The 26,249-nt window shown below is 46.1% G+C and overlaps 1 protein-coding gene across 2 annotated transcripts; it reads left to right on the forward strand.

Annotated features, from left to right (window-relative positions):
* Positions 1 to 1,748: 1,748 nt before the first annotated feature.
* RHOG (ras homolog family member G) lies at positions 1,749 to 25,988 on the forward strand. 2 transcript variants are annotated; one of them, XM_072610272.1, is made up of 3 exons: positions 1,749 to 1,876; positions 22,642 to 22,762; positions 24,466 to 25,988. In XM_072610272.1, exon 3 carries the CDS (start codon positions 24,548 to 24,550, stop codon positions 25,121 to 25,123), a length of 576 nt encoding a protein of 191 aa, XP_072466373.1. In that variant the 5' UTR covers positions 1,749 to 1,876; positions 22,642 to 22,762; positions 24,466 to 24,547; the 3' UTR covers positions 25,124 to 25,988. The 2 variants fall into 2 exon arrangements, with proteins under 2 accessions (XP_072466373.1, XP_072466374.1); XM_072610273.1 differs by lacking the exon at positions 1,749 to 1,876 and adding an exon at positions 16,174 to 16,267.
* Positions 25,989 to 26,249: the final 261 nt, after the last annotated feature.

Genomic DNA, 26,249 nt, shown 5'->3' on the forward strand with positions numbered 1-26,249 from the left:
AACAGACAGTGCAGTTTTTGGATTTGAAACATTGGACTGAGTTTGAATTGAATTTGAAGTCAGAAGACTTGGGCTCAAATTTTGGTTCATTAACTGAGTGACCTTGGGCAAATCTCTTCCTTTTTCTAGACTTCATTTTCTTTCTTAATAAAATGTTGGGATTGGAGTAGGTAGAAAATGTCCTTACAACCCTAAATTCTATGAATTGCCTCTGACCCAACCGAAGCTTATGCCAGGATGAACAAACCAGCCCTAGCCCCTTCTCTTGACTCTTCTCTTTCCCTTCCCCAACAGTTCCCCACTTCCTGTAGCTGAAGCAAAACCTCCTAATACCACCTGCCTCCATAAGCCAGGGAGAAGAGGCTAGAGGGAAAGAAAAGGGGGTACCCCATGGTATGGAACAGTAACATCCTGTTTTTAGGGCTTTGAAGGCAACTCTGACCTGGGTCTTTGCTGATCAAGTCTTTTCCTTCATGTAAATGCCAGCTTCCCTCCCCCTTCCAACTCTGTCCTTCTTAGGTCCTTCCATTCTGGACCAGTTCTTTGGAAGACAGGGGTGAGGGGGTGGAAGTCCTCAGGGACCAATTTTTCCTTTTAGGAACCTTGGGAGGGAGCCAACTCTCCAGTTCATTTGACTGGACTATCAACCCCTGATACCAGATAAGGACAAGAGAGGACAAACGTGGAACTTGACTGCTATATTCCAATATCTGAAAGACCATTATGTCAGTTTGACTTGATCTGCTGGACCCCAGAGAGAAGTGGATCAGTGAGTGGAAGTTGAAGAAAGGAAGATTTAAGTTTGATGGAAAGAAAAATATGAGAATTAGGACTATTCCAAAGTAGCACGTTTTATCTTTAGGAGGGATGCACTCGCCATCAGGAGGTCTTCGTGTAGGTTGGAGGACCACTGGGGTAGGGGGCAGGATCCTCGGTCAAGTATGACTTGGACTACGGGTCCTTTCTAACTAAGAGTCTGACCAAGTCCCTGTACAAGGGTCTGAAATTTGGAAGAAATGCCTTAAGTCTCCATGGGCCCTCTGCCTGCCCCCCTCCCTATTCTAACTAGGGGAACTGGGAGAAGTCAGGTCTGGATGAACTAGACAGGTGACCTTCCAAATCTGAGAAATTCTGGGTTTTAAAGCTGAGGCCAGTTGTCAGAGGGCAGAAGAAAAGGCTGAGGGAGAGAGGGAGAAAAAGGACACTTGGGAGAGGAGAAGGAGATGTAAAGAAAAACAAACGGAGAAGGGCGCCCCAAAGCCGGAGAGAAGGGCTGGGGAGAACCGCACCGACGAAAGTGGAAAAGGGACGGGACCGAAGAAAGATCTGGGGGAGAGGGAAGAAGCAGGGTCGGGTCCCAGAGCAGAGGGATGGGACTGAGACGGCGCCTGGGGGGGGGGGGGGGCAAGGAAAAGCACCGGGAGAGGAAAAGGGAGGGGGAGAACAGAGGGGGAGGGGAAAAGACAGAGAAAGTGGGCGGGGCGCCAGAGGAGCTCTAGGGCTGGGCAGATGAGAGCGGGCAGAAGGTGGGGCTGGGGAGAAGAGGAGACCGAAGACCGGGAAGGGGCAGAGTGCAAAGGGAAAGCTAGAGAATACGGCGGGCGGGAAAGGCTGAAGGGTCGGGGTGGGGGTGGGGGAAACCAGAAGGCCCTGGAGGAGATGCCAGAGGGCGGGAGTGGGGGCGGGGCCCGGGCACTTCCTCGTCGCGCCCCTCCCCCGCCCCCGCCCCCGGCCCGGGCCCCGGCCCCGGCCCCCGCCCCCCCCACTTCCTCCGGCCTCGCTCTCTCACTTCCTTCTCGAGTCTCGGAGCCGCTGCTGCCGCCGCCGCCCCCAGCGCCCCCAGCGCGGGCAGGGAGGGAGGGAGGGAGAGGACCAGGTGAGCCTGTGCCCCCAGAGTCACCCCCTCCCTGTCCGGGCCGGGCAGGGATAGGCAGGGGCCGCGCGGTCCCAGCCCACAAACTTTCCTTGGGACTCAGAGGACTGGAAGTTGGGCGGCGGCTGGGGCTGGGGCAGGGGCAGGGGCAGGGGCAGGGACAAGGACAGCGGCCAGAGCAGGGGCAGGGACAAGGACAGCGGCCAGAGCAGGGGCAGGGGCAGGGACCGGGGCAGGGGCCGAGTCAGAGTCCGGGGCAGGGTCAGGGGCCGGGGCCGTGCTCGCGCTGCCCCTGTTCTGCGCTGTCTGCCCGGTCTGGCCTGGCCCAGGTGAGACTACGAGGCAGACTGTGTTGGGGAACTCGGGAGCCCCTGGGAGCTTTTACCAGGAGAGATGCCTAGGGAAGGGCGGAGCTCCCAGAGGTTGAGGGCTTTCTTCGCTAGGCAGAGTTTGAGGAGGGTCTTTGTGATTCGGAGGATGTCTTTGAGTTGTAGGGTATTTAAGATAAGGGGCGGGGGGGTCTCAGATTTAAGCCTTCTCTACGTTGGGGTGAGATCATATTATGGATGGGAAAAAAGATCTCTTGACTAGAGATATCTAATTGAAGGAAGAATCTCATGAATTGGAAGGGGGAGTTTGAGGTAAGCCTTGCTGCTGGGTGTGGATTCTAGTTTGGAGAAAGTCTTTGGATTGAGGGCTTCCCCAGGTCTCAGAATTTAGGGGGGATTTCTACGTTGAGGGAGGGTCTCTTCTCTGGAGGTTGGGTCTCTGGGGTTGGGAAGAGCCATAAGAGTGGGTAGATTGGTTGGGGAATTTCTGGGTTGAGGGCAGTTTCTGGACTGAGGAAGGGTGTGAGGTCAGAAGGATTGACAAAGTTTTAAAAGAATCTGAAGCTAGGGTAAGGGTTTTGGGTCTGAGTGGTTTTTGTTCTGGGGAAATCTCTGTGAAATTAGAGAGGGTCTCTGGACTAGGGATAAGACACAGATACATATATCAAGGCTAAGTGTGCAGGGGCAGTGGTAGAAGTTCAAGGAGTGGTAGTTCAGAGAAGGAAGAGGTCATACATATTCTGCTAGAGAAACCCAGGAAGACTTGATGAAGGAGGTGGCACTTGTGTTGAACCTTGAAGGATGGGTAGAAATTGGGTAAACGACCTTGGGGCAGGGTTATCCTCGGTGGAGAGAACATACTAGCTAATATTTACATAACATCTTATTTGATCATGAGCTGTGTCTTTAGGCAACAGGGAATTGTTCAATTTGACTGGAAGAAAGAGGTCTTTTAAAGGAACCAGGGGAGATAGATGGTTGAGGGTCGGGCCTTGAAACGGCCCAAATGCCAACCTCAGGAATCTAGCTTTCTCGTGTGAGTCATGGGGAACCAAAGCAGGTTTCTGAGCAGGAGAGAGATCTGGTTGGAAATGGTCTGTGGGACAGTGACTGTGGCCCTAAGTGGAGGAGGGACTGAAGGGAAGGGACTAGTGATGGGGAAGCCATTGAAGAGATGGCTGTAATCCCCTTCAAGGGAGGAAATGAGGCTTGGGCTCACTGAGGTCTGTGGGGACAGAGAGGAAGGTGCAGATGGGAGAGACCTCGCTGAGGCAGACTTGACTGATTGGATGTGAGGGTCAAGGAAGAAGGAGGAGTCAGTGATATTCTGAAGTTTCTGAGCCTGGCTGACTGGGAGGATGACAAAAATAGGGAAGTTTGGAGAAAGAACATGCTTGCAGAAGTGGGGGAAGGGGTGGGGAAATAAGGAGTTCAGTTTGAACTTAAGATGCTGGGGGAAACATGTAGGATGTCCCCACAAGCAGTGGAAATATGGTACTCGGCACTTTCCAAATCAGCCAATTTCACTTTTGGACAGATCTAATCCTTAGGTATAATACTTACAGCTAGCCAAGATTTGGCTCTCTGCTGCCATTCACCTTCGTTCATCCTATTCTGCCCTCTAGACACAAGCAGAACAAATCTCAGACTTGTTGGCTACCCTTCAGATGCCTTCTCCCCTCTCCTCACCTTACCCTGGGTCTTCAAGTTAAACATCCCTATTTCCTTCAGCCAATACTGTACTCCTAGGTGCCAGGTACCCCTTGGTACTCCAATCATACTGATCACCCTCTTCTGGGATTTGACTTATCAATTGTTGTTCAGTCATTTTCAGTTGTTTCCAACTCCTCATGACTCCATTTGGGCTTTTCTTGGAAGAGATATTGGAATGGATTGCCATTTCCTTCTCCAGCCCATTTTACAGATGAGGAAACTGAAGCAAGCAAGGTTAAGTGACTTGTGCAGGGTCACTCAGCTTGTAAGGGTCTGAGGCTAGATTTGAACTGGCACCCAGTAGTGTCAGGAATTGAGTATAATCCAAGAAAAGTGGAAAGAGACTATTGAGGACAGAATTTTTGGGAAAATCCAAACTTAGTGAGTGCAGAACTATATGACAGGGGAAAGGTCTCCCCCCTCTCCCAGGCTGCAGATATGAAATGCATGCTCACTGGTAAGCACATTGGGCTAAATGGGGAGTGGGAAGTTGGAAAAGACATATATATATATATATATACACATATATATATAGGCCATATACACTCATACACCAACCTCCACATTACCAGGGCTATGTACTGGGATTTTCACTTGGAATGAATGAGTGAGTGAGTGAGTGAATGAGTAAGTGAATGAATGAATGAATGAATGAGAAAGCATTTATTAAGCATTCACTATGTGAAAAACACTAAGAGCTGGAAATGTACCAAGATAGATGCACTGCCACATCTGGGAGGCTCTACCCCTGTATCAGTTTTTCTTCTACCCCTAAACAGAATTGAGTGGGGAGGAGTTGACCCGAGTCATGAGTTTCAGCCATGAATAAAGGGATTCCTATGAGTATATGAGGGCAGGCATGAGAAACTGCAGGGGATATGACAGTATGTGTCCTTCCATAGACACTTAGGGGAATAGAAACTAGCTGGATCTTTCTGCTTGGAGATGAGGGGAGGAGGAGGAATGATAACAACAGCTTTCATTTCTAAGTGGAGGTAAGATGTACAAAGTGCTTTTCTTTGATGACTCTGTAAGGTAGATAGTGTTTGCAAATATTGTTAGCTCCATTTTACCGAGAAGGAAACTGAGTCACAGAGAGTTGCTTGTGTGTGATTAAACAGTCATCCCAGTGCCAGAGATGGGTAGGCTTTCCTAGGTCTCTGGTCTCAAATCCAGTGTTCTTTCCACTGTTCATAATCACTGGCTTTCGTTTTAAGACTTCTGAGTTTCTCTGAGGAAAGGTTTTGTGATAATAAGGGGATCGAGGCTCTGGGAGAAGATTACAACCTGTCTGAACACAGTCTTACTTGCATTTGAGATTGCCTGGGGTCAGGGTAGTGAATGGAGAGAAAAAGTAGCCTTTAGCCACTTATTATCTTAGGATTTAGATCTCCAAGGATCCTTTGAGATCATGAGTCCAAACCCCTTCATTTTACTGAGGAGAAAACTGAAACCAAAGAGAGGTGAAGTCATTTGCCTAGGGAAACACGGGAAGGTAGCAGAAGAGCTGGGATTCTGACTCCCCTGCAGCTAGGTCCTAGTTAGTAGAAACAAGGAATCCTGTGAAGTGGTTGTATGAATTCAGACTTACTGTATTTGAAATGTAGTGAAATGCGTATGAAATGTGGTCATTGATTCCAGCCCAAAGGAAATGTGTTGTGTGAATTCAAATAATTTCATAATATCACAGGATTTGTTATTCACATTAATCAGGACCTAACTGTATTCCACTCTGCTCCTTCAAATTTCCACTACACCTGTCTGCCTTGCCCATCAAAACTACCTTCTCCTCTGGGCAGCTACTTCTGCCATTCCTTATGGGGAGGGCATTTGGGGCTCTGCCTCTATATGCAGTCTAAGAGCTTAAGTCCAACCCTTGCCCAGGATGAAGGACAGGAACTCGTGACCTCCTAGCTGAAGTTTGAAAAGGTCAGCTTGCCTATGCTTCTGCCTCTCTTAAGGACTGTCCTCCATCCCCCACCCCAACTATCAAGGGTCCTTCCTCTTTCTAAAGGCATAACCTTTCCTCCAGGAAAGGAAGTGCCCTCTCTGAGAGCTCCCTCTACTTTTGAAAAGTTGTGCCTGGGGATCTAAACTGTAGGCTGATCTCGTTCCAATTCAGCCAGCCTCTCCCTGCTTCTCACCCCAGATGAACTCACATAGCCTACCCCCCGAGTGCCTGGGTTATATGCTGAGGGGCTCTCCTATAAACTTCTCTCTTCTGTTGAACATCTTGGCTCCCTGGACCCACTGCTACTAAGCAGGACTAGGAATTGTAAAGATGACTGGATTTGGGGTCAGAAGTCCTGGGTGTGAATCCTAGCTTTGCTGTCTACTGCCTATGTAATCTAGGCATCTCATTTACTGCCTCTGTAAAATGAGGGGTTGAATTGAACTCAGGGATTCTGAACCTGGGATCCGTGAATTTGGTTTAAAAAAATATTTTGATGATTATTTCAATATATTTAGTTTCCTTTGTAAGCCAATGTACTTTACTTTTGCATTTAGAAATGTACTTCTGGGAAGGTGTCGGTAGGCTTCAATAGACTGTCAAAAGGGTCTATGACCTACACAAAAAGTTAAGAAATGACTCACACAAAAAGTTAAGAAATGCTAGACCGGATGATCTCCAAGGTCTTTTCAGCTCTTAATGTCCTAGGATCCCTAAGAGTAATAATGATGCCGTTCTCATTTAGGGCCATGAAGGGACTCAGATACTGTGGAAGGTGCTCCCATTCTAGAATGAAAAATCAGAGACTACATTAGGCCTAAAGAACTTCGAGGATTTAAAATTAAGGATTAGGCCACTTTGTCTGAAACTGTCAAGATTCCTTTATCTGTAAGGCTAATTGTCTTCTTCAGGTTTGTTAGACCTAAATTTGTAGAGTTTCTTGTCCCTTGTAAATATATCCTAAAAAACTAACTTTTGCAGTCTGGATTATGTAGGAGTAGGGAGGAAATGGGAAAGAGGGAAATAAGTGATAGGAAAGGGCATCTAAAGATGGTGGTAATAGCAGAGAAAGGGAGGTGCTTAGAAATTGATTGGTAGATCATAGGATCAGGCTGAGGAAGGGACCTTAGAAGACAACTTCTCCTTGGCAGAGGAGAAAAATGAAGGAGGAAAAGAAGAGTAGGGACTGGATAACAAGATTTGAACCCAAGCCCTCTGATTCCAAAGTAAATGCCCTTTCTGCTGTACATTCAGAGGTACTGTCGTCATCCCTGAAGCCACAGATCCAAGCAGACTCTTATACCAAAAGCTGCCCTCCAGTTGGGCTGTTTCACAGACTCAATAGCTGGAATGAGCCTTAGAAAAGTGAGTTAGCTTCTGTGATTCTTTCTAGTCCCACACTAAGGAAGGAAGCAAGCATTTATTAAGCACCTACTATATGCCAGGCCTTGTGCTGTTTAAAAATAATTGATCTTCAGCAACCCTATGAAGTAAGTGCTATTATTATCACCACTTTACAGTTGAGGGAAATGAAGCAGAGAGAAGTTAAGTGACTGAAACAGTGTCACACAGCTAGTAAGCTTTTACAGCTGGATTGGAAGTCAGGTCTTCCCGACTCCAGGTGTTGTTTTTCAGTCATTTTTCAGTCATGTCTGACTCTTCCTGACTTCATTTGGGGTTCTTTTGTGCAAAAATACTGGAGTGATTTGCCATTTCCTTCTCCAGGTCATTTTATAGATAAGGAAAGGCAAACAGGGTTAAGTGACTTGCCCAGAGTAGTTGTCTGAGACCAGATTTGAACTCAGGAAAATGAATCTTCCTGACTCCAGCCCCACCCCTATATCCACTGCAACAGTTAGGTGCCCTTAGGCTTTGGGGGAAGTTGTGGCTGTTCCTAGGAGAAATTCATAGTCCCAGTGAGTAGCTGTGGGGGATAAGGGAAAGAGAGGCTGCCTTTAGGAGTATGGAACTGAGACTGGTTGGTCCTCCATTCATGGGAAGGATAGGATGAGGGGAGAGGGAGTTATGTGTAATTAGCCCATTGCTTGTTTGGTAGGAGTAGAGTTTAGAGATTCAGTTATAGCTTTATAAAATCAGATTGTTTGACCTAGAAGGGGCTATCTAATTGAATCCCTTATTATCCAGAGGAGGACCCTGAAGCCCTGAAAGTGTGAAGTGATTTGTCCTGGGCCACATGTTTTCTGAAGACCCTACTGCACCAGTTATCTGCCTTTACTTTCCTGCTAATTCCCCAAAGGGATCAATATTTATTGATAAACTAAGGCAATGGTTGAACTCTGAGCTCCAGGAAATAGTGCAACTGTAGTTCACAAGACTCCCTCTCCGTTGTGGAAAAAGCCTTGGTCTGGGGATCAGGAGGACTGGGCTTCCCCCTCTGCCTCTTGTCACTAGGCTACTGTATGACTTTAGGTTAGTCCCTCCCCTCTTTGGTTGTCCTCCTCTGATAATTGGGGAGTTGAAATAGAATCGTGGAAACTAGATGATCTCTACGAACCTTCTCAGTACTGTTAACTCTGAGTGATTGTTAGAGACTCCGTTACTTCAGGAAGTCTGCCCAGATGAACCCTACCCTCTTCCTATTCTCTCTACTGATGCTGGGCTCTACTACTCCACCCTCTCCAACCCCGCTCCCCCCCCTCCCCGTTAGAAATGTTTCTAATCCAACTGTCCTCTAGCTAATAGGTCTCAGTGAAGGCTGTGTCTTCCCCTCAACACAGAGAATTCCCATTTCTGCCTTCCATTTAACCCTTTGATCCCTGGTGGGAAGTGGTTGGCATTATCCACTAAGGGGTGAGCAGTGCAGGCACAGCAGGTTGGTCTCTGAGCCATTTAGGGGCTACTTAAGAATAATAGCTCATTTATTAATAGCAGTTTAAAGCATTTAAACTACTTTACCCACAACAACCTGGAGAAGTAAATGAGCTGTTAATAATATTGCTAGTTTAATATCCGTGTAGCATTTGAAGGTTTGCAAAGCCCTTTACATAGCAGTATCTCATTTGATGGTCCATGCAAATATCCTCATCTACGGGTGAGGAAACAGGTTCAGAGGGTTTGGTGACTGTCTCAGGGCCACCTGGCTAATGCAAACCCAATGTCTCCTGATTCTTAAGTGTAGGTGTTTTTCTGCTACATAACATAGCCCATGGGGGAGGGCTGTGAGAGCCTTAGAAGAACAGGCTGCCCAACCCTTTCCCCCACAAGGTTCTTGACCTGATCCACATGAAAGGAGCCTCTCTGGCCAGTCTGCCCTCTTATGGATGAGAGGCTCCTCTCTGGGCCATTGAGTGTTCTCTCTGGCATTTACTGTGTGGCATTGTACAAAGCCATTTCCACTCTTTGAGCCTCAGTTTTCTAAGCTGTAGAGTGGAGATAATAATACAATAGTACCAACTACCTTCCTTATATGTCTGTAGTGAGGATCAAATGAAATAATATTTGTAAAGAGCTTCGAACAGCGCTGTTGAAATGCCAGCTAATATTACAGAGAAATGAGGAGTGACCCACAGGAGCTCACAGCCCCTGGGACTGGTGTGGGACATGTGTGTGCGCGCATGCGTGCACATGTACATGTGTGTAGTGCATGTGTATGTATGTGTGTGTGTGCGTGCGTGTGTGTGTGTGTGTGTGTGTGTGTGGAATGAGCCTGGGGCTGGTAGGAGGAGGGGAATAAGAAGAGAAGTGGAGTTTCCTCCCTGACACATACTTTCCCCTGTGGAAACCCCCCTCCAGCCTCCTTGGAGGTGGGGCCTGGGGCCAGGGTTGAGTTGGTTTGGAAATGGGAGGGGGGTGGGGGTTCGTCCTTCCTGTTGAGGAGGGTGTGGGTGGCCCTGGGAGGTGGCAGGGAGGGAGGACACTGGTCTTCCGGCCATTCTGTGCTGTTTGACAGTTGGATATGAAATTCTCATTAGGAGTGGAGAGTCAAGCACAGTGGAAAGAGTGCTGGGCCTGAGCTCAAGACTACCTCCCTCAATGGTTAATGTTGGGCAAGTCCCTTGCCTTCCATGGACCTTGGTTTCCTCTTCTGTAAAATGAGGGGGTTGGATCAGAAGATCTCTGAGGTTCCTTCCAGCTTTTATTATGCTCTAAGGCCCATTCTGGCTCTGACATTCAATGAATCTCTCCAGCCTAAGCCCCACCCCTGGGATTCCCTAAGGAGTCTTCTTCTCCATTGCCCCACCCAGCCCCTTCTTCCACACAGCTGTGACAGAGCCTCACCCCAACCTTTGGTGACCCATCTCCCAGACCCTAAGGTCCATTCCCCCAGTCCTTATTGCAGGCTCAAACCCTACGGTGCATTATCCTCCTCCCTTCCATCGTCCCCCAGGACCCCAGTGGTCCAGGGAGGAGAGGGCTGCCAGCCAAGTTGAGCTACAACAATTCCATTTCCTCCTTAGCCACAGTCTAAGTTTGGCTGTTCCATCAGGGATTGGGAGTCATGGGGGGGAACAAGATCCTTCAGTGATGAGTTAGCACTAAGACTACACCCCTACTGGAATCTGGGATCCAGGCACCCAGTTCCCTCCCCTCCACATCCACAGTGACAGGAGAATGGGATGGATGGCAAAGGCAGTACAGGAAGAGCTTTCTGATCTGGTAAATGGACATGCCTGTGTCATGCAGAAAGAGGGAAAGGATACAGGGATGTGCATTCCTAAGGCGGATCTCATGTTAGCTAGCTGTAGCCAGTTCCCACTTTTCCCTACAGTCCCCTCTGCACTTAGCCCAGGGTCCTGTCTCCCTACCACCCCCCTCCAAAGAAGCTCACTACATACACAGTACACATCCTTTCCTACAGTATTCATGGTGAGCTTCATGCCCCTATCCCAAACTCATTATCTTAACATAATGAAAGAAGTATCTGCTTTAGAATCAGAGGCTTAGATTCCAATTCTAATTCGCTGATTTTGTGACCTGGTTTCATTTTTCTCTTCAGAGATCCCTTTCAGCTCTTATGTTCTGTGTCTAGAAGCTAATTCTATGTCCAAAATTTTATTTCTCCTCAGCCATGAGGATCTCTGGGAGGTTCTTGAATAAAGCATGGTCAATGTCAGAGCTAGGCTGCAGGGCAGCCCAGCTTTGGCACTGTGTATAGTAGGGCTAGAGAGAGAGACTGCACTAGAGTAACTAAAGTAAGGAGGATGCCACTGTGAAACAGTGTGAGAAGAGCTGTGGCCTGGGCTCTGATTGGGGCTACAGATTTAGCGAGAAGGGGCTGGATGCATAGACGTTGGAAGAGAGAGAACACACAAGATCTGGGAACGACTAGGCTTTATTTGTCTTTGTTTTATCCTTCATGAGAGCCTTCATGGTTTAGTGGATAGGAACTGTTTAGAAGCCAAGAAGACAGGTTCAGGTCCCATCTCTGACAAAAACTGTGTCACCCTGGGCAAATCCATTTACCTCTCAACATTCTATGGAGTTCTCTTAGGACTTTATGTGGAAGTGCCTGTGTCGTGCAGGGAAAGAGTCCATTAATGCAGAGAAGGTGCTGACCTGCGTTAAGTAGAGGGACCTTCATCGAGGAGATCCATATACTAAGGAAGTCACAGGTCCAGTGTTAGTAGGGCTCTTTGCACACAGTAGGCATCATTATTTGTATGGAAGGGAAAGATATAAGTCAGAGATGGACTCCTAGGCCTCTGTTTTCTCCAGTGTAAGAAGTAGGGTTCAAATTTGATCTCTAAAGTCCTTTCCACACAATAACCAGAGTGGACAATAATCAGTGTGGTATAGTGGGGAAAGCATTAGTTTGGAAATCAGATGCCCTGTGCTCAGGTCCCAGGTTACATGATCATGGGCAATTCCTTTCCCCTCTCTGGTCTCAATTTCCTCCTCTGTAAAATGGGGGAACTGAGCTTGATATGTGCTTTGATATGTGCACTTTAAGAATGAGGAGCTGGAGTTGGATTCAGGAGAGGATGATGGTTGGTCTCATTGATTGGGAGACATTAGGAGAATGAGCTGGGAAAATCATGATAGTGCTTTCACACCTTGTGATTTCCTCAGCCTATCCCCCTTCTTCCCCAATTCTTCCTCTTCTCTCCCTTTGGGTTTCTTCCTTCCCCTCCCCACAGCCCAGTCAGCCACTCCCTGTTGGGACACTTCCCCTGTTCTAACGGTCAGGCCCCATCATCAGCCCTTTCTCTGGTTCCTTCTGTCCCCTTAATTCAGAAATTCAGTAAACACTTTGCACCAACTATGCACTCCTTCCTTGGGATAAAAGGATGAAGTCCTCAAGGTCCTTGGGGACCTTGGAGTAGACATTCACAAATAAGAATGATAAGAGGAAAAGTATAATAGGAACAAGGGGGAGCACCAAGAAAATACTGCCAGAAATCTGAGGAGGGAAAGATTGACTTCTGCTTGATAGAAAGGGAGCAGGGGAGATCAGGGAAGGCTTCAAGGTAAAGGCATTGGCATTATGTGGAAGGACATTAGAGGGGTCTCAAAAGTCAGAGATGAGTAGCAGGGCTTGGAACAGATTCCATAGAGTCTGACCCTGGCTAAAAGCTGTAGGCTGGCATGAGGCAGTAAGTACAGTGGTCCCCTCCCCCAACCCCCATAACCTGTGCACCAGGCTCTGCTGCCTTAAAATTAGTGCTTGGGAGTCAGAGGCAGGAAAGGGAAGGGAAAAGTGTGGGTGTAGTGGAGAGTGGTGATCTAGGAATAAAGAGATGTTAGACCTTCTCATTTAATATGTGACCTTGGACAAGTCCCTTCACCTTGTTTTCTCCTTTAAAAAATTAGGGACTGGGGCTAGATGGTCTCTATGGTGTTAATTTTCTGACAACAGAAGATATGGAAAAGTGACCAGGATGGCTTTAGGATATAATATATTCCCCTTCACTTGAAGTCCTTTCACTTGAAGTGAAAGCTGGGTGACAACCATCTGCAGAAAAGATTCTTGGTCAGATATGGGCATGACTAGATGGCTTGGAGATCCCTTAAGCAGTTGCAGATCCTAGGAAGCCTGTCTTTATCCCTCTGTCTATCCCCAGGCCTCAGCCACACCCACTGATTACTGATGCCAATAGGAGTTCTGTTCTGACCTTTCAGTCTAGGTCAAGGAGATGGCTCAGTCTTGTGGGCAAATTTTCCTTTCCTTAAGGATGTAGACACCGGAAATGCTGATGCCCATGAAGAGAAGGGGGTGGGCATCAGCAACCCATTCACTAACAAACCATCTGTATTTACTGAGATTTCCTGTGCTGGGAGGAGGAAGAGACCCCTGTCTCAAGGGAATTCCGGCCTGGCTGGGGATTTAAGGCTCATACATAGGGAACAGTCACAGGATAGGGGAGAGCCAAGGGCTAGTTTCTGTCACAGACTCTTAAGACTTTCATGTTGTGTGTTGTTAGGGACTAGAGTGGTAAGGGGCTAGAGACTGGATTTGAAGAAGGAGGTACTGGGCCATTCATATTTGCACCAAACACTGTAATGGACTCTTAAGATGCTGGAGAAAATTTGATAGATTCAGAACTGAAAGCCCCTCCCATTTACTGTCTCTTTGCAAGGCATATCCAGTTTCCTCCCATGGGAAACGAATGAATTGGACCTCTAAGGTCCTTTTCAATCTAAATTCTTTGAGCCATGGTGGGCAGAAAGGCTCTATAGAGTAGGAAGAGCTGGGACTTGAAGCCTAAGGGAACTTGAAAGGGGGAAAGTTTCTGATGTCTGCAAAGATACCCACAGGAATAAGGTCTACCTGGCTAGAAAAATAGGTTGGGGGTTTTCAAGAATTTTTTTATTGATCCTCTTTTTTTTAAATTGCTATCTAACTTTCAAGTAAATTCCTCCAATATCTCATGGATAAAAGTAAAACATATTGACTATGATAAAATATGCCTCATCCTGAACCTACATTCCACAACATTCTTTAATGAGACGAGGATGGCATGCTTTCCCATCAGTTTAGGATCAAGTTGCTTGAACCTTAAAGGCTGGGGGATTAGTTTTGATCTAAACAAGATGGCGAAATAAAAAACAAAATGAGTTGACAGTCTAGCCTGTCCAAAATATCTTTTTTTAAAAATTGTTTTAAAACCAATCCAGAGGTCTTTCAAAATAATGCCCAGGGAATCAGTCAGTTACTGAATCACAGAACTTGGAGTGTTTGATCCTGGATAATTCACTTCATCTTTCATATCTTCATTTTTAGCAATTTATAAAATGCAGATGATAATATTTGCACCAGGTGGTGCAAAGAGCCAGTTGAATGACATGATGTGTATCAAGCATTTTACACTCTTATGATGACTAGTTCCTACTTCCTATATTTTGTCTTGGTCATTAAACCTCCTGGATCCTAAAGTCAGCTCCCCTGGCAAAATAACAGCATAGAGAAATCATAGGATATAAAGTATCTAGGAAATAGACAAAGGCAGAAACTGAGGCTCAGAGACTAGACGGATTTGGGGGAGGAGGCTGGGTCTGCTCTTCCTATGGCATCTGAGCTAGATTTGCAGGAGGTGAGGTGCTTAGGTGATTGAAGTGGAGAAGAGGCAGCATCATGAAGGGTTGAGTGACAGAATATTGAGTTTCAAATTCTGGCTATACTATAGACTTGCTATGTGACCTTAGGCTAGAGGTTGTTGATCTCTGAGGAAAGTTCCTTCCCTTGTAATATACAGGGATTATGTTTGTTCATCTCCAGGTGTGGGAACATAAATGTCTGCGAAAGACTGAAAGGTGGGAGGGGATGGAGCTAACTATTGGCCACAGACTATAAGAACAACTCATATTCCTATCACACTTTAGAGATTACAAATCATAGGATAATGAAGCTGTGATCTGGGTAGTGTTGTCAGCATTTTACAGATGAGTCAGAGGTGAAGTGACTTGTCCAGGGCACAGCCAGTAAATGTCAGAGCTGACACCTCAGCGCAGGCCTCCTGACTCCCACGTTCAGTGGGATGGCTTTCAACATGCTGTTATATTTTGAGATAATTGGACTATGGCAGATCCCTGGGACAGCAGCCACTCAGAGTGCTTTGAAAACCTTCCCCATAAACCTGGACCTGGACCTTCACCCAAAGGCAGAAAGAGAAAGTTGAGTCCTTGGACTCTGATCCTAAATTTGCCCTGGGCTGGCTCTCTCAGTCTGTCACTCTCCCAGCACCAGCCACAAAAGGAGCTTTGGTGGCAGTGGGAGCTGTGCCTGGGACACTCCTCAGGATTGCAAAGATTCAACAGAGGGAATCTGGTACATCTTGGGAGGCCTTCATAGTTTAGTTCAGCAAGTGCTTCCCATGTTATACCAAGCTTTATACTAAACCAGGGCGGACAGGCCAAGTTTAAGTAAGACATATGACTCCCCTGCCTTCCAGCCAGGCTTGCCTTCTTTCTGTTCTTCACACACCCCACTCCATCTTCTATCTGTCCAGCTTTTGCTCTTGCTGTGCTCTGTGCTTGGAATGAACTCTCACCTTATCTCATCATCTTATAATCCATCATTCCCTTGAAAATACTGACAAGTAATATCTACATGAAGCCTTTCCTGATTGCTGCTTATGAACATCTAGGTGGCACAATGGCTAGAAGGCTGGGCCTGATGAGTTCCAATCTAATCTCAGATACTAACTGTGTGACCCTGGCAAAGTCACTTAAATTCTATCTGCCTCAGTTTTCTCATCTATAAAATAGGATTAATAATAGCATCTTTCCCCCAGAGTTTTGAGGATCAAATCAGATAATAATTAGCACAGGGCCTGGCATATAGTAGGCACTTAAGGAGGGAACAAGCATTTATTAAGCACCTCTTATAAATGTTTGTTTTCTTCCCTGTGCCCCATTCCCCCACTATATCCTCCCCCCCCAATTTTTTTTTACCTTATATTAATTTTGTATCATTTAACCTCTTAGTGCTTTAGTCAACTCTATAAGATTACAAATTGCAGATAAGGTACCATTCTGCATTGGTAGAAGGAGTCTTGTCATCCAGAAATTTGGTATACCAGTGAGGTCTTGGGGCCCCATCCAAATCTTTAGCCCTAGTTTTATATGTAAGCTCCTTGTGCACAGGAGCTATTTCATTTTGTTTTGTATCACCAGTGTCTAGCACAGTGCTTGGCAGATAGTAGGTGCTTAATTAAAGCTTGTTCATTGATTACAGTCTAGTAAAAGAAGAGGACATATACACAGATAGCTAATATATGACACCCAGTGTGGTATTATAATGAAAGTGGGTTTAGATTCAAAAGATCTGGGTTTGAATCCTGGTGTGCTTTCTTCCATTGTGATTTTGGATACTTGACTTTTCTTTGCTTCTGTTTCTATATCCATAGAATGAAGAAGTTAGACTAGATCTAGCTAAGTGGCATAGTGGGTAGAATGCTGAACCTGAAGTCAGGACTTCAGACTGTAGCTGTGTGACCATGGGTAAGTCAGTTAACCTCTGATTACTTCAGTTTCCTAATCTGTAAAATGGGGATAATAAGAGCACCCACCTCCCAGGGGTTTTGTGAGAACTAAATAATATATGTAAAATGCTTTGCAAACCTTAAAGTCCTATGTAAGTGCTAGATATCAGCATCATTATCGTCACCATCATCATCATCATGAGCTACTAACCTTTTGGGGGGTAGAAAACCCTTGGTAGTCTAGTTATCCTTCTCAGAATCAAGTTGGTTTTAAATAATTGAACAAAATGCTAAATTTCAGTTAGAAGCTATTGAAGATAAAGATGTATTTTTTTACCAGCCAAGTTCATGGACTCCCTAAAATCTAATGACAGGATATTAGAAGGACCAGGAGAATCAACTGATGAAAAAAATTTGCCTGATCCTTTGCCTGGTACAATATTTTAAAATTCCCATTTTTTTCAGAACATCAGAACTAGATGATCCTTAAGTCCCAAATCCTATGATCCCAACAAGTATATATGAGAGCTCCAAATAATAACAAAGCTGTAGCAAGTGATCACTATGCCTAGGCTGGTTGCCTGATGATACTGTGAAGGAAAGAGAGAAAAGTCAAGGTGCCACATTCAAAAAGCTTTCCAGCTCATTGGGGAAAAGGGGGAGTGTGCAGCCCCTAGAAAGCAGAACTAGAAGCAGTGGAGGGGAGTGACAGGGATGTAGACTTCAGCCTTAAAACACACGGGACTCATGCAAATTGTCAGGCAAATGGTTTCATGGAATACAGGCTAGTGGCTTCCTAATAATACCTGATATTTATATTTAGTTTTGCAAAGCACTTTTATATTATCTTATTTGATTCTCCCAATGACCCTGTGAGGCAGGTGCTATTATTATCCCTATTTTATGGATGGGGAAACTGAGACATAGGTTAAATGACTTGTTCCATGTGATACAGTCAGTAAACATGTGAGACAGGATTTCAAGTCCTTTTTTATTTCTAAGCCAGTGTTGGAATCTGATAGCGCTTAGAGATCACCTTATAATGGCAGCGAGGTGGTTCAGTAGAGAGCTGAACCTGGAGTCAGGGAGTTGTTGTTCAGTCATGTCCGACTCTTTGTGATCCTATTTGTGGTTTTCTGGACAGAGATGTTGGAGTGGTTTGCCATTTCCTTCTCCAACTTATTTTACAGATATGGAACTGAGGCAAACAGGATTAAATGCCTTACCCAGGGTCATTTAGCTAGTAAGTTTTTGAGGCCAGATTCAAACTGAAGAAAATGAGTCTTCCTGACTTCAGGCCTGGCACTCTATTCACTTCATCACCTAGCTACCCAGAGTCGTAGACCTTAGTTCAAATCCAGCCACAGGTACTTATTATCTTTGTGAGCCTGAATGAGTCACTAACCTCTGCCTGCCTCAGTTTCTTCATCTGTAAAATGGGTATAACGGCACCTAATGGCACCTACCTCCAAGGGTTGTTGTGAGGACCAGATAAGATATTTGCAACTCTCTATGCAAACCTCAAAGTGCTTTTTAATTGTGATCATGGAGGGGGGTATGAGGATGAGGATGAAGATACACACTGTCTTTTCCCTTCTATTGTTGGTCTCAGAGGGGAAATTAGCTACAAAAGGGAATGGAATGGACTAAGATGTTTAGGACCTAACTCTGAGTCCCTGATACTGGTTTCCCCCCATCCTCCCCACACGCATACTTTGGTTGGGTTTTTTCCTTAGTCCTCACAGCTCCTCCATAGGAGTTTCCACCAGGTCCAAGAGACCTAGAGAAAAAAAGTCCTCAGCTTGGACCAGGTAGAGCAGATATCTGGGTTTTCCCCTTGGGGTGCAACAGAACCCAGGGTTCCCCATATTTGTACTGATATCTTTTGTATGCCCAAGACTGTACCTATCTAACCTTGCCATGGGGGAACCAAGAGGGAGATAACCAGGCCCTGCCCTCTGGGAGTTTCCAGGTGCCCCAATCAGATCAGACACACCTGAAATCAGAAAACAGGCGAATATAGCAATAACTAATGGCTCTAGTGTTCTCCAGTTTGCAATATGCTCTCCTCTGCAAGATGGTCACTGTGGAAGTGAGGTTCTCCACTTTACAGATGAGAAAACTAAAAAGCATGGAAGAAGTTAGATGACTTCCCCAAGAGTACACCATTGCAGAGGTCAGGTTCACACCAGGTTATTAATAGGTTCAAATCCTGATTAGGAATCTAGGGATCCATTCACCATAGCCTAAAAACATTCACTTCAATATATTCATTTATTCCTTAGTTCAACAAGCATTTATTAAGTTCCATGTGCCAGGTATTATGCCACACACAGGAAATGTACTCCAATGACTCAGGAGTCCCCTCAAATAATACAAATTATAACCAGTCTATTTTTGCCTATTCTGTGCCACTCTTATCTGTGTCCTCCCAAAAGTTCACTAAAGGGGACCCACCTGACCTGCCAGGGGCCTTCCCTGATTTTTTCCTGACCCCAAAATGGTTCCAATAAAGGCAGCACTCTGGCTGTTCAACCTATCATCCCTTGCCATGCTAGCAGTCCCTCTTTTCCTAGGATCCCATTCCTTGGTGATCTTTTCCTTCTGTGTTTTCTTGGACTCCCTTGTTGGTTGCTGTGTTTCAGCCTGCTCTCACCCTGCTTCCCTGTCCCTCTGGCCACTGTGCTCTTTACAATACTCATTTTTTGCCCTGTAGAGGCAGCGATGTCTCACTGCCATATAGTGACCCTGGCAAAATGTTAGTATTGAAAAGAAGGGCCTTGGCTTTCTTGGAAAGGAAAAGGAAGTCAGTAAGGGAAAATGAAACAGCTTCTGCCCTTAAGAAGGTTACTTTTTATTGGAGAGAACAGCATGCACATAGAAAACAAAGTATACTATATAGACAAAGTAACTTCTGGGAGGTGGGGCAGCCCCAGCAGCCCGGGGCAACAGGAAAGGCTTTCTGCAGCAGGTGACATTTAAAAGGCTGAGCTTCAAAGGGATCTAGGGATTCTTTCAGGCAGAGGTAAGGAAGCAGTGCATTCCAGGCACGGGGGACAAGTTTCTGCAAAGACTGAGAGCCAGGCGTTGGACTGTGGCGTATGAGGCACAGAAAGCACGGACCGTTTGGATGGGCCATGGCATTCGTGGAAGAAAGTCCTGTACAACAGATCTGCAAAGTGAGCTCCAGTCAGACTGTGAAGGACTTTGCAAACAAAGGAGAGGAATTTTAGCAAGAGGCCCTGGAGCTTTGTGACCCTGGTGATCCAAAAGGTTGGCTTGGATTAGTCTGAGAAAACTTCCTCCAGGAGCCAGGACTTGAAGGATGGGGATCATTTGGGGCCAGACAGGGCAGAGCCTTGAAGGTCAGGTTAAGAGGTATCTGGACCTTCTTGAGGGCTGTGACAAATTCTTGAGCAGGACATGGTCAGATCTGGGCTGTGGTGATTGTAGAAAAGAATGAGGGGGAAAGAGATTGTGTCGCCTTGAACAGGGTTCCAGGATTATAGATTTAGAGCTGGAAGAGACCCTAGAAGTCATCTAGTTCAGCTCCCTTATTTTGTAGATGAGGAAACTGAGGCCCACAAAGATATAAGTGATTCGTCCAAGATCACACAGAGGCAAGACTTGAGCTCAGCTCCTGTGACTCTAACACCACCATTCATTCCATGATACTTTGCTGCCTTCCCTGGAGTTGGGACATTACCAAGGAAGCTGCTGTCCAAGACACAGTGGTTAAAGCCTTTAAGTAACAGCCATAGAAATAGAGATAAGGAGATGATGGAGAAATTTTAAAGGGATGTTTGAAGGAAATGATTGGGTGTTTACCATGTAGAAAGAAAACAAGCATTTATTAAGCTCTATTTTCCAGGCACTGTGCTAAGCACTTTACCTATTTTAATACATTTGATCCTCACAATAGCCCTGGGAACTAGGTGCTTATGTTATCCCCATTTTAGTTAAAGAAACCGAGATGTTTCCCACTCACACAAGTAGTAAGTGTCTGAGATTTGATTTGAATGCAGGTCTAACTGCAGGCCCAGAACTCCACTACGTCACCATGCTGCCTCTAGGTAACTATAAAGCTCCACAATGTGTAATAAGGATTTCAAAGCACTCTGTAAAGTTATAGGTACCTGTCATATGTAAGGTGTTATTATCAGAGTTGGCTACTTAGCCACAACCACAAGGCTCTAGGATTTCAGGAATCCCTCCGTGTCACAGAATTTAGCATTAAAAGGAACTTTAGAAGTATTTAGTCTGACTCATTTTCCAGAGGAGGAAACCCAGGCCCAATGAGATGGAGTGATCTGACCAAGCTCAATTAGGTAATAGTAAGTACCAGAGTCAAGATCTGAACACGGGTCTTCTGACCACACATCCAGTACACTTTAAGTATGATGATGATTGTCATCATGGGGGAATAGGACTCTCTAGGGGGCATTTTTCAATGTCAGGCGCATTCAGAATTTAAATATATGGCAAGAAATCTATCCATATTCTTGCTTACATGAGCACATCTTTCTCGGGTTTCCTATGAAGACTCTTTGGTGGTTATCCAGGCATAACATCACTTTTGGGAAGCCCAGGGGATGGGGACCTTCATTCTTTTCAGGTTTATTAAGTGTCTTGCTATACGTACAGCCCTGAGTGTACACTGGATGAGACTTGATTCTTGCCCTCCTGCAGTGAGTCAGTAGGAGGATAAGGCTACCAGTATGTTAGGGAGGTACTGAGTGTTATGTAAAATTGAGAAAGTCTGTGCTGATGTGGGGAAACAAAGGCTTCCTGGAGAAGATAGCTACCACTTGAATTGGCCTTTAAAGGGCTGGATAGGACTTTTCAGGATTTAAATTTCCAGCTTTAAATTATGCCCCTAGGGGATACAACCAAATGGGATATGTTGAAATATGGTGGGACTTCTTAGCTCTAGGTTATGGACTAGGATACTGAGTTTTAGGTGCTGAATCTGTTCTGAGCCCTGCCTATGTTATTAGATTAGTGCTTGGGGGGAGAGGAAGTAAGGAGTCAGCCTGTGGCGGTTCCAGGAAATGACTGGTGGAGGGTGGTCCCCAGGGTTGAGGAAGTATAAATAACTGAGCTGTAGTCTCCAGGAATGCAAGGGTGTATGTGGGGGAATTTCTTGATGAGTGCAATGTAGATTCCAGGGCTAGGTTGGAGCCAAAGTAGTTGCATCCAGGTTAGGGGAAGAATGAGACACAGACTGGCAATAACAAAGCTGTGCGTACTATGGGAAAACCTGAAATCATTTTGAGCTGGGGACTGAGATACCCAGCAGGGGCCAGACTTAGTAGATCTGAGCTACCAATGTTAGGCGTAGCTTCCACATCTTAGGTGATAATAATTCCACTATATGTGCCCTAGTCAAGTTGCATATAGAGAATTCTGTTTTGTTCTGGGTACCACATTATAGAAGAAACATGGGTAGGCTAAAGTGTATCCAGAAAGTGTAGCCAGATTACTAAAAGAACTAGAGAATATGTTAAAGAAAGATCATTTAAAGAAACTGGGGATATTTAACCTGGAGAAAACCTAGGGAAGTGAGGATATGATAGTTGTCTTCAGAATATTTTAGAAGACTTGTATGTGGAAAAAGGATTTGATTTCTGCTTCACCCCAGAGAGCAAAGGAGGGGAGGTATAGAGAGGCAGATTTTGATTTGATGCAAGGAAAATCCTCCTATTAGAGCTGTCATAGAATGGAACGGACTGCCTTGGGGCATATTTCCCATCACTGGAGATGTTCAAATACAGGCTAGTGCCTCCTTGCTGGAGCTGTTATAGAGATTCCTGCTTACTTATGGGTTAAACAGGTTGCCCTGAACTTTCCCTCTCTTGAGAATCTGTGGTTCTCTTCAAATGGGGATACTATTATTCTGGACCCAGGACTCAGTCATTTTTTCAGGATATACTGGAGTCTGAACATAATCCTGTTAATCCCTGGCATCCTATGTAAGCCCTGGCGGTAAGGGTTCTAATACCAGAGGTCCTACCTGTCTAACTGTGACCTCCTCAGTTACTTCCCTCTGAATTTGTTTCTAATGATAGTTCCCAGGGAAAAGGTGGTGATGGTGAGGGGTTCTTCACATAATAGTTGTTTGTTGAATGAATGACTGACTACTCTTTTCTCTAGTTTGTTATAATGGGAAGCCAGGGAGCTGGGTACCCAAGAGGAAGAGAGAGAGAGACAGAGAAAGTTGTGTGCATACATGTGTTTATCCACATGTAGTAATAACAGTCTTACCAGCTCTTTTGGGTTCTCTTCTCCCATGCTTTCAAAGCCTTCCTGTCTCTAATTGTGTATGTATCTCTGTCTCTATTTCTACTTTGCTGGGAATATTCAGGGTGTGTGTTCATTCGCATGTTTCCATAGGATTTAGAACTAGAAGATACCTTGCAGGCTATCAAATTCAGTCCCTTCGGTTTACAAAGGAGGAAACTGAGGCCCAAATTGAGGAAGTGACTTCTACAAGGTTGCACCAGTAGTGACAAAGGTAAGATTTGAAAATAGGTACTTTAACTCCAAATTCAGTACTCATTCCACTATACTATTTTATCCTACCCTCCAATCCCAGTACCTAAGTATGTGTCTCTCCTTCTCTCAAGGTAAGCTAAAATGTTCAAGATCTTTAGGGGTTCTGTGACATTAAGTGCAGTACCAGGGTATAAGTCTTACTGGAGACAATGTAGTACAGTGGAAAAAAATGTTGGATTCAGAATCAGAGAACCTGGGTTCAAACCCTGGATCCATCACTTATTATGTGACTTTGGGCTAGTCATGTAAACTCAGTTTCCTTATTTGTAAAATTAGAAAGCACCTCTAAGGTACCCTTTCATCTTTAAATCTGTGACATGTGATCCCAATGTGATCCCATCTCTTGTCTACTTTTGATGATTTCCATAATGGTGGCTATCTGGAGTCTTTGGACCCTAGGACATCCGAGTGTATGTGGAGGGTCCAGACTCATTATCTTTCACCTTCCATGTTTCCCTCCGTTATTCAGGAGAGGCTAGATGACCACTTGTTGGAAATGTTGTAGTTTCTGATCAGGAGTACGTTGGAGTTGATACTCTCTGAAGTGCTTCTCAGCTCAGAGATGCTATGATTCTAACCATTACTCTTTCTCTCCTGATTATTATTATGATAGGAAATGGGAGCTTTGAGGATGTTGGGAGCCTGAGAATCCTAGGGTATAAGAGGAGCTAGATGGCACAGTAGAGAGAATGCTGGGTCTAGAGTCAGGAAGAATTGAATTCAGATCAGCCCTTGAACACTTACTGGTTATGTGACTTCATTTCCTCCTCTGTAAAAATGGGGGTAATAATAGGACCTACCTCCCAGGGATGTTATAGAGGATCAAGTGAAATAATTATAAGATTGCTGAGCACAGTGCCTGGGTTATCTAAATATTAGCTATCTTCATCATAAACATTATGTAGGGTTGGATATCCCAAATACTTCTCCACATGACCTTGCCCTTGCCTACTTCTATAGGTTGTCTTGGATGTTTGGGAAAAGAGTTAGGCTCATCCCGGAGGACGTGGGTGCAGAGGGAGGTTCAGGATTTCAGCTTCAGCCCTCCTCACCTGATGATCATTTTTCTCTCCTTCCTTCCCTCTGTTTCCCCCAAAAATGAAGGGAGGGGACAGGAGAGGAGAGTCTACAATGATAGTATGGCAAAAGCAGTGTTTAAAGCCAGGTGGTCTGGACTGAAATCTCAGATCTTGGTACTTGGGTAAAATCACTTCCCTCTTCTTTAGACTTTAATCTTCTCATTGAAAAATGTTGAGGGAGGATGGGGATTAGACTGGATGGTCTCTAAGGCCCCTTTCAATCCTAAATCCTCTGTTCCCTTCTACATCCCATGCGCACTTACTATAGAGTTGAAGGGAGCAGTGCTTAAGACTCTAGGGTTATCCAGTTGGGGGGAGTGCGGTATATAGGATGACAGCATGATGTAATAATTCAAGAAAACTTGTTTTGGACTCAGAAGACCTGGCTTTAAATTCTAATTCAGGTACTTATCATACTGACCTTGGGCAAGTTCCTTCCTCTGTCTCAGTTTACTCTTCAGGGGATTGGACTAAGTGAGTTTTAGGGTTTCTCCTAGCTCTGGATCCTATCCAAACCCCTCCCGGCTACCCTCCCATTCTGATGGCAAGTTTCTCTTTCTTTCCCTGTGTCTCTCCTATACAGGTTGAAACATTGGCTGCCACTGTGGGGGCTCTGGCTGGGACAGGCAAGGAAGGCCATAGCTGCACCCGCCGCAGCCGCCACGATGCAGAGCATCAAGTGTGTGGTGGTGGGCGACGGGGCAGTGGGCAAGACGTGCCTTCTCATCTGCTATACCACCAATGCCTTCCCTAAGGAGTACATCCCAACAGTGTTTGACAACTACAGTGCCCAAAGCACTGTGGATGGGCGCACAGTCAATCTGAACCTGTGGGACACAGCAGGCCAGGAAGAATATGACCGGCTACGTACCCTGTCCTATCCCCAGACCAACGTCTTTGTCATCTGCTTCTCCATTGCCAGCCCACCTTCCTATGAGAATGTGCGGCACAAGTGGTACCCAGAAGTATGTCACCACTGCCCTGATGTGCCCATCCTGCTCGTGGGCACCAAGAAGGACCTGCGGGCCCAGCCAGATGCCGTAAGGCGGCTGAAGGAGCAGGGCCAGGCACCCATCACACCCCAGCAGGGTGTAGCCCTGAGCAAGCAGATCCATGCTGTTCGCTACCTCGAGTGCTCCGCGCTGCAGCAGGATGGCGTCAAAGAAGTGTTCGCTGAGGCTGTCCGGGCCGTGCTCAATCCAACACCACTCAAGCGAGGCCGTTCCTGTTTCCTCTTGTGACTCCCCCACCTTGAGAGGGGACAGATTCCCCCCCTCCTCACCCCTGCTGGCCCTGTCCTGGGCCTTATCATCTCTTTGTCCATCTTTCTGAGCCCCTTTTCTCCCTCCCACCTTAGCCAGATGTGCCTTGACTCCCTTCTTTCCCCTAGGTCTGATTGGCTCCTCTTTCTCCCTCCAGCACGTGCCCCCCAACCAGTGTCTATGTCCTTCCCATCAGAGGAAGGGAGAGAGGGATAGGGGCCACATCCCTAACCCCCTTTCTCTGGGCAGTCTTTACATTCAATTCAGTGAACATTTATTTACCAACCTCCTACTATGTGCAGGGCCCTGTTCAGATGCTAGGAATTCCGAGATGAAAAATGACATAGTCCCTGCTCTCCTGGAGCTTACATTCCACTGTTCTTCTGTCCCTGGCACACAGAGCTGAAGAAGTCCTGTTGTGGCAGGAGGCCTGTTTATGGGGAGGGCCTCTTCCAGCTCTCCCACCCCATCAGTTTTCAGTGAGCTTCTTTGGGCCAACCTTCAGCGGTCTTTCTGAGCTCCCTAGGTCTAGGGCACTTCTGGAGACCCATCCCACCTCTGCCCATCCCTGCTCCAGCCTGGCTGCCATGCTCAGGACACACCCCACCCCTCTTGCCAGGACAGGAGCACAGGATCCTGAGAAGAAAGGGAGCTAGCCAGCCCCTGCCCACTTGAGGAAGGGGCAAGGAGAGCCAGCTGCTTCCCAGTCCCCCATTTACAAACCCACCAACAGACTTTTGCCCATATGCTCTGAGGGTCTGGAAGGGGTGGGAGGACTTGTCCTGTTCCACCAGCCCCCTCAACCCTCTCCCTGTGTGCATTAATAAAACCTCCTTGTGTTCAAGCCCCAGCTCTTCCCTTTGTAGTGGGGGGAGGGAAGGTGTGTAGGGAGAATCGAGGGACATTGGGGAGGACAGTCAGGACTAGGGGTTGTGGTAGCATTGGTTGAGGACTGGTGGGGTGGGATTCCTTGGGAACTAGACGGTATTTTTAACTAGGGGTGTAGGTCCACAGAAGAACCTCTGTTGTCACCAATTTCCCTTCCCACCCTCCCAACTACTATTTCCTTAACAGTAGGGCAGGTGCAACCATACCCAGCTCTGTA

Source organism: Notamacropus eugenii, chromosome 5, assembly GCF_028372415.1.
Source record: "Notamacropus eugenii isolate mMacEug1 chromosome 5, mMacEug1.pri_v2, whole genome shotgun sequence".
In the NCBI taxonomy this organism is placed as follows: domain Eukaryota; kingdom Metazoa; phylum Chordata; class Mammalia; order Diprotodontia; family Macropodidae; genus Notamacropus; species Notamacropus eugenii.

Excerpts from the sequence above, each read along its gene's own strand:
- RHOG (XM_072610272.1), top strand. The coding sequence starts at position 24,548 with ATGCAGAGCATCAAGTGTGTGGTGGTGGGCGACGGGGCAGTGGGCAAG.